This window comes from Grammomys surdaster, unplaced genomic scaffold (assembly GCF_004785775.1).
Source record: "Grammomys surdaster isolate TR1022 unplaced genomic scaffold, NIH_TR_1.0 225, whole genome shotgun sequence".
In the NCBI taxonomy this organism is placed as follows: Eukaryota; Metazoa; Chordata; class Mammalia; order Rodentia; family Muridae; genus Grammomys; species Grammomys surdaster.
The window spans coordinates 66,332-78,814 of record NW_021604670.1 but is presented as its reverse complement, the minus strand read 5'-3'; the positions used below and the strand labels follow the sequence as shown (position 1 = coordinate 78,814).

Here is a 12,483-nt window from a genome sequence, read left to right as displayed (position 1 = left end):
CTGTGCCTGTGCCTGTGCCTGTGCCTGTGCCTGTGCCTGTGCCTGTGCCTATCTGTGTGTCTCACATTGTTTCACATTACTTATGATACTGACTGTGAGTCTTTTTTGTTTTTTTTAGTTCCACCCATCTTTGGGTTAGTGTGTACATAAAATATCATCTCATCTTTTAAATTTCAATTTATTTTGTCTTTAAATTAAAATAAATCTCTCATAGGCAACAGACAGGCAGAGTGTGATTTTAATGCATTCTACTGATATTTCTTATTTCGTTAGAGATTTTCACTGTTACATTTAAAGCATGATAAGGTGGGCTTTCTACATGTTTGCTAGTTTTTCACTCTATGCCATACCTTTCTGTTTCTCATATCCTCTACTCATGCCTTATATTTTGTTAAATATACATTTTCTAATCTTCCATCTTTATTCTTTTTTACTTGTTCTCTACAGTTTATTTTCTTAGTTATAAACTGGGGATCACAACATTTTAAAATTTAAAGTAATTTATTTTTTATGATTCACTTGTATTTCTTCAAATCATATATACTTTGTTTGAATGAAATTTTAATGAATCTAGAATTGCTAAATTCAATTCATTGCGAGAAAAATATGCTAGCAAAATATGCTTTTTCTTTTTTCAAGATGAAATTTGTTATGACGCGTTGCAATCTGCTATTTAGTTGTTTGTTTTTTAGCCATGGCTTACAGAATGTATAAACTTTTAGACTGTGGTTATTTTTTGTTGTGGTGGTGTGGTGGTTGATTTGTTTTTACAGACTCTCACTATGTAGCCCTGGCTAACCTGGCATTCACTATATAGACCAGGCTGGCCTTGAATTCAGAGATCCATCTATGTCTGCCAGGATTTTAGGTATGCACACACATGGCTGCCTTTTAATTTTATTTTTTAAAATAAATTAGTGATATAGTTTGTCATATTTTTCTATTATCTTGTAGACTATGTCTATAATAAAGATTTTTTTTAAAAGTTTGCATCAAAATATTTGTGTCAAAACTTGAGTCATGGTATACATCCCTTTAACTCCAGTATCCAAGAGGGAGAGGCAGATCTCTGTAAGTTCAAGACCAGCCTGGTCTACATAGTGAGTTCTAGAATACCCAGGACTACAGATAGATTACCCTGTCTCAAAAAAGAAATAAATGGGTGGAGCTGCAAATTACATTTTGCTTCCACTTATGAAATTGGGGTTTTGTTGAACTTGACTCAAAGTCAGCTATTACCTAAATTCATGAAGAGAGTTTTTTCAAAAACTGGTTTGTTCAATACAAGTGCCTTTATTGCTCTGAAATATGTCCTGGACATATTCCCCTTTCCAAACCTTGCATAATGTCAAACCTTAGTCCATAACAAGTACTATTATATACATCTAAGCAAATTTTCTTTTTCGCTATGCTATAATTTCGTTGTTAAATGTCAAATATTTTTTCATCATCATAAACTTTATGAAACTACTGTCATTCAACAACTATTCAACACAGTCACCACTTACTGTCAACCCTTGTTATATAAATATTGAATCAACTTTGGTCAATATGAAGAATTGCTCTTACACATTTCATTTAGAATATAATATTTCTCTGTATGAAGGTATAATTAGTTGAATAAATGACTATAACTATAAAATAAATATATAAACTTTTTACCTGTCTTTCAGTTAAAGTCCATTTATAGATAAAAATGAGTTTGATAAGAAATTAGTAAATGAATAATCTAATTTTAGTTAAACCAACTTAGTTTCAATGAAATATGAAGTTTGCTTCCATGTGCTCCAAGTCTTTAGACTGTTATCTCCACAAACACACTTTATATCTTGTACATGTCCCTGTGTAGCTTAATAATTACTGTCCAACTCAGGTATATTAAATCATTTAGAGAAGTAATTGCAAACCATAAACATAGAAATTCTGATTTTTATATGTAGGCCATTATATTTTCATTTTTTATTCTTTATTTTCATTGCTCATTCATTTATTCCTTTTCATTTTATTTACTAAAACATTGGTAGAAATAAGACACAGTTATGTTTCATTCTTTCTTTTTTTTTTTTTTGCTGGTCCCAAGTTTGCTTTTTATTTTATTTTATTTTTTTAATTTTTTTTATTGGATGTTTTATTTACATTTCATATGTTGTCCCCTTACCCCATCCCCCACCCACCCAGGAACCCCCAATCCCCTCACCCCTCCTCCTTCTTCTCTGTGGATGTAACCTCTATCTACCCCCCACTCCCACCTCCCCACCCTCAAAATTCCCACCCCCTGGGGCGTCCAGCCTTCATGAGGTCAAGGTTCTCTTCTTCCACCTATGCCCAGCAGGGCCCTCCACTCTTACATATTCAGCTAAAGCCCTGGATCCCTCCCTAAGTACTCCCAGGCTGGTGGTTTAGACCCTGGGAGTTGTGGTTGGTTGGTATTGTTGTTCTCCTCATGGTGCTGCAAATCCTTTCAGCTCATTATTTCAAATAGGAAGTTTATAATGTTATTGAGATGTTCTCATGTCTTTGATACTTACATGGTATGTTTTAAGCAGGTAGCTGTATTATTTATAATGTTACTGTATTTGCTTTTTAAGGGAATGGAGAGTTGTTTCAGTGGTTAAGAGCACTTGTTGCTTTTGCAGAGGACTTATGTACGTTTTCTAGCATCTTAATGGCACATAACCATCTGTAACTATAGTCTCAGGAGATCTGATGTCTGAGGGCACACATACACGCAGTCATAACATCCACATAAAATAAACAAATCTTTAAACTTAAAAATATTGCCTTTTACATCAAAGTTCTACAAACTAACTATACCACTTGCCAAAGAATGGCAGATATCCACCTTTGTCTTTCTCCATATTTCTTATGTCAAAAAAAAAACAATTTACAAAGAGAATATATTTAATAAGTGGTCACTGAAGCTATGGGATCTGGTTTCCTCAGATGGATAAACTAATATCTTCATTTACCATAAGAAAGTTGAGAAGAAAAGTAGCTCAGGAACTTGATCAGGGTCATAACAGTAGAGAATTCTTATGAGAATACAATAGCTTTCTATTTCAGTACCTCTCAAGTAACTTGCTGCTGTTATTTCTGACAAGTGTGCAACAATCCTTCCTATGGTTAGCACTAACTTCTGGCAAGAGACACTACTTGTAATAAATAATCCAACTGAGACACTCTTCATCTTGAGATACTTTTCTGCTTAAAAAACACTAAATATAGATGAAATAGAAAAACTGTCTTACTTTTGACCAAAGGGTTATGCTTGTGAACATAGCTTTGCATAAAGCTTCAAGTGGAACAGACAGCAGCATTACCAGAGTTTGTTATCTCAAAACTCAGTGATTTGATCTCATCATTATCTCTGTGGGTGGCTTAAAAATTATGTAGCGGGCTAGTGTGGTGCCTCAGTGGATAATGGAGCTTGGGGCCAAACCTGGCAACCTCAGTTTTGTCTTTGGGGCCCACAGGGTAGGTGAGAACTGACTCTGTGGAGTTGCACTTTGTCCTCCATCCACACATCACAATATGCTAGTGACACTCAAAAATAAATAAATAAATAAATAAATAAATAAATAACTACTGTGATAACAGAAAGATAAACAGAGGCATATGAGGATTTTTCCATGTGCAAAATAAGGCTATTTTACAGTTGTAATTCTGTGGTGTTGATGTTTGTCAAAAGAAACTGCTATTAGCTTTAGTTCTTCATCCAAGGAGCCTCTTTCTTGTCTCTCGCCAGGCATCCAGCTCTCATACTTTCAGCTTCTTACTCCTACAAATTCAGCAGGCATAGAAGTATTTTTACTCCTTTGAATAAATTACTAGGTTAAATATTTTAGTTTTTATAAGAATGTCTCTATCTTTACACTGGTTAAAATCCATGCTCCAAGTAATAGGATTATAGTAATGAAGAAGATATTGAGAATTCCTGCCTTACTTAGTACCAATCTCAACAGCATGAAAACTGGACTCCTGGGAGAAACGGCTGACTTGAAGGTAAGGTCAGGAAAAGTTCCTTGTGTAATCCATCTCAAGAAGTATAAAAGCATCACCACCATAGAGATGTGCAAGTGAAGAGACAGCAAGAGTTCCTATGGGCAGAACGTGACCTATGATTACAAAGCACTAGAGATGGTAAATGCAAATGCATGGGTACACATTCATATTCCTAAAAATTTAAAATAAATGTAAGTTAAAAGGGAAAGCTCTTTTTAAAAGGACCTTGTCAGCTAGTTCCACATTTGAACAAATATGGAAGGAATCACAGACACAGAAAAACACTCTTTCACACCTACCAAAGTGACACTTGCTTTCAGCAAGAATTGTTAACAGATCCTTAAAGCACTAGGTGGAAAAGTTTGGAGAACTAGGCAGTACAGAGTCTTAGTAGCATTAGTCTTGGGCATTGCAGTCAAAAGCACTGTGACTATGGAGAAATCTAAAGAACACCATGCCAAATTATAAATTTTAATATTCCTAATAATCAAACAATCTAATACCTTGTTTCTTCTAACACTCTGACTAACCTACCAGTCTCTTTCAAATATGTTGCTGCCCTGAAAGATCATACACTTAGCAACTGACCTGCATTAAAGGAAAGTAAAATTACACAATTATAAACATAATGCACGGCCATTGATGTTTTGATTTTGCATACTTGGGAAAAATAGCAGAAGTGAATAATTGGGAATAATTAAGTCAACCTTAAGGAGTACGTATTAAATGATAATATTACGTCAATGTTAGATTTCCTAAGTGTGAAAACACTCATTTATGTTGGACAAACCTGATTGTTAGGAGATATATACTAATTTTTTAAAGGTTAACAGTATAATTGCTGATCTTGAATTGTGTATGTGTGTAGTTGTAGTATTAGTGTATATGCCTGCTTATGCATCCATTGACAGTGTGGCAATTAAAATGAAGAAAATATTTTATATATAAATATTAAAATTTCAGGAGTAGGACAGTTCTTTAAAGTAGCCAATTTTGTTTTATAGAAAAAACATGTTATATTTATAAGAAAAACTATGTAAATATAATAGTTTAAGAGGTGAAGTGTGCTTTTAATCTTGATACTCAGGAGCCAGAGTCAGGCAGATCTCTGAGTTTAAGGCCAGAGAAGCCCACCAACCAAACAGAACAAAGCACTATCAAAAGCATAATACATTCAAGGTCCTCGAATCAACAATTGCAGTTATTGAGCCCTTTCACTCAGCGGATTCTTTAACAGGTAGCAATTAATTTCATCCATTTGAACAAGATGGTTTTGCTTGCAAACAGTGTTGAAGGACAAGAACGTGGACTACTTGAAGAAACATGTCCGCAACCGCAGGAGATACAGAGTTGCTCAATGAAGGATCACACAGGCTGTTTGTTTTACAAAATAGTCTGTAAAAATCTGCTTTCAACTCCCTCTTTACAGAACTTGAGAGAGATTTGTTGGAAACAGAGAGCTTATGAACACAGGGACCTCTTTAAGCACCAGCATGCTTGTTTGTAAATGAAAGTGGGAAATATCGTATCAGATGGCTGAATTGGTAAGAGACGGATAGATGATAGAGTGGACAAGTGAGCTGGCATCTGTGGAGCACTTAGAGTATGGGGTAGCACCTCCTTCTCATACATCTTCAAGAGTATTACCGTTAGGAATCGTTTTAGGACCATGTCAGTATGCCTCATGTAATGAATTATAGTTTGAACTAAGCCTTGCTAAGGTTTTCCCCCATTGTCTTTTTTTATTTCTTGCCCCTTCACCAACCCTCCCCCCTTCTCTCCCCACCTCTTTCTTTGTTTTCACGACAGCTGGGAAATATTTTCAGTTCACATTGAGACTCTAAAAGTCAGTCAAACAATACCACATATTCACTAGCCAAAACCTATTATTTATGGGTATTTTTTGTAACTTACACAAGTAAGCATGTCACATGTCTTCACGGCCCATTCTCTCCCTTTGTTCTTACAGCCTAACTCATTATTGTGCACAGGAAATAAGTTTCCTTAAGGGAGTTCCTGAATTCCTTCCTTTTAGCACTTTGGCATTTTAAAATACATTAAGTTATATATAATAGACAACAAACAAGATATCTTTTTGTAGGCAAGCTTCACTTTAATATATTTTCAATTCATCTACACAGAAAGTTAAGAATATCACACTTTAGCCATAAAATCATGTCAAGTATAATATTATCTTATATAATAAAACATAAGAAGTACTTCTAACACTGCAATGGCAGACTTTTTTTTTTAAATGGGTTTTTAGTAAGCCTGCTTAGTATGAGTTGTGAATGTCTTAATTGTTTATGCTTCATTTAAGTTATATTCTTTGTTAAATTTAGCAGTCTTGGAAAAAATGGGCGATAGCTTGATTAGTGATGCTACATATAAAGCTAGATTATTCTTGCTTTTATAGACAAGCATCTGCGGATTAAATGATTATCCACTGTGTGCCACTGTTTAGTAGTTGTTCTGAAAACCTGCTTACCAGGATTAGAAGGAATTTTGTGCATAAAAATAGGTCACCAGTAGGAAGCATGAACTATTTCTTCTAACCAAGTATAAGATGATGACATATTTTATCAATCAATTAGGCAAACATAGACATCAAATGTGCCTCTATTTACCTGCTGTTCTCAAATATTTGAAAAATTAATGTGTTTTTTCTCACTTCAGTTATTTGGGAGAAGATAAAATAATCATTCACTTATACTATAATTAAGGATTTTAGTAAATGAAATAGTTATATTTTGTTTTATACAACAAGCATCAGCCTTTTCCACGCAAATTTAAAACAGGATTGGAAAAATTGCAGTGTTCCATAGTTTACTTTTTTGTTATTTTCTTTGCTTAGGGTAGCACAGTCTTAAGTTATTCAAGACATCCTTTATGTACTTATTTCACATTATCCTCCTATGTGAGACCACAGCTCTGGCTACAATCCACGCTTGCTTCTCAATCTAAGAACAGGGGATGTCAACACTTCTTCTATGACTATTTTAATTTTGTATTTAGGGTAACTTATTGGTGCACTTATGATCACGTCCTCCTCCATTTAACTAAAATTCTGAGCGATGGACACTTCTACTCTCGCCCAAGTGACTGCAGAGGTCCAACTGCTGACAACACTGGGATGTCCTTGGCTATTTCCACACCTGGAAGTGCTACCAGGAGCCAGCCATAACTAGCAGCATTTTCTTAAACCATCTAGCCTGTGAGGCTTCCTTTCCAGGACAGCCTACCCACCAAACTGATCCATCTTTATTTAACATCAGGAAGACTTTCTTGGAAGGGCAATTCCAGCTGAGGCTGACAGATGTGGACTTCACTGGGACTCTACTGCATATAGCCTGCTTCTCCTTCTGCCCAATTCTGTGTAGTTCCTTTTTCTTTTCTCAGAACCATTAGTCAAACATTAAGCAGATCTGCATGCTAGTCTCAGAGCCTCTTTTCCAGAAAACACTACTTTATAAAGGAAGCTGCAACACAATTCCTTGATGCTAATCTTTTCCCATCTATGGTAGTTTTAAGTCCCTTGCTCTGAAGATGTTCATCCTTCAGTGGCAGAGCTGCCTTTACCAGTACTTTGAGTTTGCACTTGGCTTGAAATTTGCATGGAAATCTTAGAACTCTCTTTCGGCAGTCCAACAAACTGGAGACAGGATGAATGGCAAGCAATGAACTAAAATGTGTTAAAAGGAAGCTGTATAGGTGATATATCTCTGAAATTACTATCTACAAAAGTCTCAGACTAAAATTCCCACTGTCCTTTATTGATCCCCAGAGAATGTTGATTGCACAGCAGAAAACAGTTCCCACCAGTGTGAATAAATAGGTATAATCCTTCCTCTCTAGAGTGAAGGAACAAACCCACATCCTTGATTCCTCCTTTCCAGCCACTAAAGCAATATTCAACCCTAACTGAAAACATCCTTGGCAAGGAAGTTTGTCCCTGTCTTCCCAGACTGTTACCACTTAATATACACATCAATTCGGGTCAAGACTGTCCCTTTGCTTGTAGATAAATCTCAAGGATGGATTGAACAAATGTGATAAGCTGGGATGTTTATCAAATGCAGAACATGAATTTGTGCTATGCCACAACTATGCCAGATTATGAGAGCTGTTTTGTTTTGTGCTCACCCATCCTCTAGCACCTGGACATGCCAAAGCATCACTAGTAACATTCTGATCTCCTTTCCTTAGACTTTTCTCTTTCCACTCCCACCTTTCTCTCACCCCCCCCCTCTCTCTCTCTCACACACACACACACACACACACACACACGGATATATGCATAAGCAGTACAGGAACAAATACGGATTTTTGTACCTAATGAGGCCCTTGTTTTATGTTCAGATTCAATTATCATATTTTCTTTGAATAATTATAGTTCAAAATGTATTAACAGAAAGATATATGTTAATCACTCCTCTTGTAAATATTTTATAAATATATGTTAATCACTCCTCTTGTAAATATAATATTTTATATTTTAACATGTTTATCATGTTTAGAATGTTGATAAGTTTCGATGTAATCTCGTTATTTTCTTTTCTTTTTCTTTCTTTTTTTTTTGTTTTTTTTTGTTTTGTTTTTTTGTTTTCCGAGACAGGGTTTCTCTGTGTAGCCCTGGCTGTCCTGGAACTCACTCTGTAGACCAGGCTGGCCTCGAACTCAGAAATCTGCCTGCCTCTGCCTCCCAAGTGCTGGGATTAAAGGGGTGTGCCATCACTGCCCGGCTCATTATTCTCTAAGAATCAATTCTGAAATTGAAACTATAGCTTTGAAAATTTCATAATCTTTTGAAATGTTATATTATTTTAGCAAGATTATGCCAATCTATAGTCATGTAAAATCAGATTTATTCAACTGTACACTTAGACATTAACTTAAAAATAATTAATGCCAAGTTGATAGCTCGAAATAATAGCTCATACTATATTGTTTCTTTTATTATTCTATCATTATAAATTACTACAAGCTAATTACAGAAAGATAAAAACACATAGAACATTATAATTTCACATATAAACCTAATAGCTAAATATATACATATTAAACTATATACATAATTATAAGGTTGAGGCCTTATGGTCAATTCTTTTATATCTAACATTATAGTCAATATAAGTTAGTTATAATAAATTATTCATTGATAACTTTTCCCTATTATTAACTATCTCCATTGTTATTTTTAATTAGATACAACTCTTCTATAATATTCTTGCTTATTAGACTAGTAATCAACTATTACTTGTCATTGATCAATGTTGGACATATAATTGATCAATCAATACTTGTAATTGATTTGCAATATGTCACTTCAGTCTGTGACTGAATTTGTGATGATTTAACAAATGGAATTAGGGAATTATTCCAAAATGGAATCCTTGGTTTAGATGATATGGCTATTTTAAAGTTCCTTGGAGTTGGAGAGATGGCTCAAAGTTAAGGGTACTTGCTATTCTTGCAGAGGACCAGAGTTCTGTTCCTAGCCACTACAGTAGGCTACACAAAACTGCTGCAACTCCAGCTCCAAGAGTTTTGATGCCCTCTTCTGGCCTTCAAGGGAACCTGCACATATGTTGCAGACATACAGGAATAAAAATACATCTTTAAAGTTTTCCAATAAATATATCAAAATTTCCTTGAACTTTTTGCTTTAGATTTGTATTCATTTTATGCTAGTCATTTTTTGCTGTTTTTCAGTGATGTGTTTTTCTTGCTTCTCAATTTGGAAATAATTGAAACTTTAGAAGGTCACTTACCTGTGGTTCTTAGTGATATACGACATCATGTGCTTTAAAGTATGTTTGGTTATAGTAATTCACATTGCAAAGTTTACAATTCACAATTTCCATTATATTTTAGCTAGAGTGATTTTTAGCAATGTAGAGGCTGGAGTCGCTACCATAAGATAACATTGAGGGCAACACTGGATACAGGGGTTGGGAGAGACTCACAATACCGACTCTTCAATTCTTAAGGCCCGTAGTTATCATGAAGTTACATTACTATTTATAGTGTCCAGAATATTAAGCAACTCAAGACACTTTACCAAAATTCTAAGATAGCGTCAAAGGAGTTAGCAAATGCCCTCACTGTATTTTTAAAAATGAAACTGATGTATAATAGGGAGTGTATAATTTATCATCCAACAGCTCTGCTCAACGTCTAAATATAAAAATCATAGAGATTTAAGTGAACCAGCTGCTTCTTCAGAGTACGGATTGATGGATTAATGAATAAGTGAAGCAGTGAGAACCAAAAGTTAGAGTAAGAATACTGTAGTCCCTATAACGACAAAATCCATCATGTTGGCTTGCCGCCTTCCAGATATTATGCACCATGACACCAACATCCTCAGTGGGCACAGATTTTTTTTTTTAAACACAGAAAAAGGGGATAGGGTACACAGATGCAACCTATGCTTTTTGAACACTATTTAATTTTGCTATCTAAAAACGGCCTTCCCCTTTGCCCCATTTACAATGAAATCAGCCACAACCTGTGATTCTGTCTGTGACGGCTTCTTTGACTTAGGCAGCATGGAGGCCTGTTTTTTTCCTTAGGAAACATGTTCCTTGGTCATGTGGTTCCTCTTCCTCTGGGGGTTTCAATTTATGAGCACTCTTGTGGGAAATGAAAAGATACTGGAAGCTGAGCATAGGTCTTATACAGGTGCTAACCAGGAGAGAGGGAGGGCTAGCCTCTGCTGTCCACTACCACTACCCTTTGGACACTCCAGCTCGCGCAGGCGCGCTCTTCTTCCCCCACCCAGCCCCGCCCTCATTGCACCTGCCAGGTCATAAACCTCCGCCCACCCACACCCTCTTCTCCTGGCGGTCCGGGCTTGCCCATCCTTGATTGGCCAAGAGTCCCTGGAGCGCGTCCAATCAGCAACCCTCCTGTGCGACCTATTCTCGCTCCTCCCGCCCTGCCGTCCTCGCTGGCGCCTAGCTTCTTTGTGACTGGTGCTCGCAGAGGTCACTCAGCGTGCGGTGTGCGATCGGCGGGCGGGGCTGGCTCAGGTGCCGCGGCGCGAGACGGACGCGGTGGGCGAGGGGCGGTCGTGCCGCGACGTCTGCCGCGTGAGGCTTCGCGCGTGAGCGGCGCGGGCGCCGGGCCTGGCCGCCGAGCTCCAGGGGCGAGCGCGGAGGTCGTTGACGCGGGCCCGGTTGGAGGCGCGTCCGTCGCTGTGAGCGCGGCGTCGAGGTTCTCGGACCATGGAGGACCCGCAGCCGCTGCCACAGCCTGAGCTGCCGCTGTGTGACAGCCTCATCATCTGGGTGAGTGTGATTTCATGCTTGCCGGCGAGGCCACCCGCGGGGCGAGCGGAGCACGGAACCCCTGGCTGCCACGTACACCTACTACTCCGCAGCCTTTCCTGTCCGAGACTCTCAGAGCTCCACCTCGCACAGGTGGCCAGGAGGCGCTGGCAGCCTCGGTTCCCAGATTGCTGTCCCTTTGGGCCCACACAGCACCCATGATGGCATAGACACAGCTTAAGAGAGATGGCCAAGCTGCCTTTTACGTGGTAGCTCTTTTTCATTTTTTTTCTCTTCCTCCCCTTCCCTTAATACCTTTCCTTTTTTTAGGTAAAAAGAATTGTCATTTTTGTTTGTTTACCCTTGATCCATGTGCAGGATTTATTAGTGTAGATTGGCTCTGTCCTCAGATTTTTTTCCCAGTATTCCGGTAAACAAAATGGTTTCTAACCTGTTGAAATTGCCTAGATATGACAGAACTGGCATCCAGGTGTGATTCCTAACCTTTTATTGTGCTAGGATAGTATTCGACGCCCTACAAATGGGTGTTGATACCGCTGATCGCTCAACCCAGATGTATAATTGTGTGGAGAGTAGTCTGTCTGATTGGAATGTAAGTAGACTGGATCAGGAGGATTACATCCTCCAAGAGATTGCCTAGCTATCTTCTAACTCAAGCAAACCCAAAGGACAAATAGGAAAGATCTCTGTTTGAAATTTGTAGTCACTTTTGCACTTTAGACTTTAATAACAGGTTTTAAGCAAAATGCCGGTAGCTAGAATTTTAGGGTTAAAGCATTTAGCGCATTGTGGATCTGCATGTTTATTTAAATTACTATTTAGGTTTAGATATTCTATTTAAGATTGTCAGGAAAGAAGGCAGTATTACTTTTAATGATCTGCCTTGTTTAAAAACAAATGTCTAATCATAGGGTGTGTTCAGGTCTCCAATTTTGTGCTCTGGTCATCTGACTGAAATGGTAAACTGGATTCTTTATGATGTCAGTGACTTCCCTATGAGGTCACACGAAGTGCAAGATTTTCTTAAACTGTACTGCAGTATTTCCAAGTGCTATGACCATATCTTTTCTTAAAGCAGCATATTGACCTCCTACTTTGTGCTAAGTTCTCGGCAATTAGTTTAACTAGCAGAGTTGTGTACCATTACAATGGAAGGGAAAGTTCCCCAAGATCTTTAGGGAGGGAGGAA

At 37.5% G+C, this 12,483-nt stretch overlaps 1 protein-coding gene across 1 annotated transcript in view; it reads left to right on the top strand.

Moving 5' to 3' along the window:
• The first annotated feature begins 10,979 nt into the window (after positions 1–10,979).
• The window catches only part of Hook1 (hook microtubule tethering protein 1), a 48,824-nt gene continuing 47,320 nt past the window's right edge, over positions 10,980–12,483 (top strand). The window contains exon 1 of the mRNA XM_028773322.1: positions 10,980–11,294. Coding sequence (XP_028629155.1) covers positions 11,232–11,294 — 63 coding nt within the window. The 5' untranslated portion in view covers positions 10,980–11,231. The remainder of the gene's footprint in view (positions 11,295–12,483) is intronic.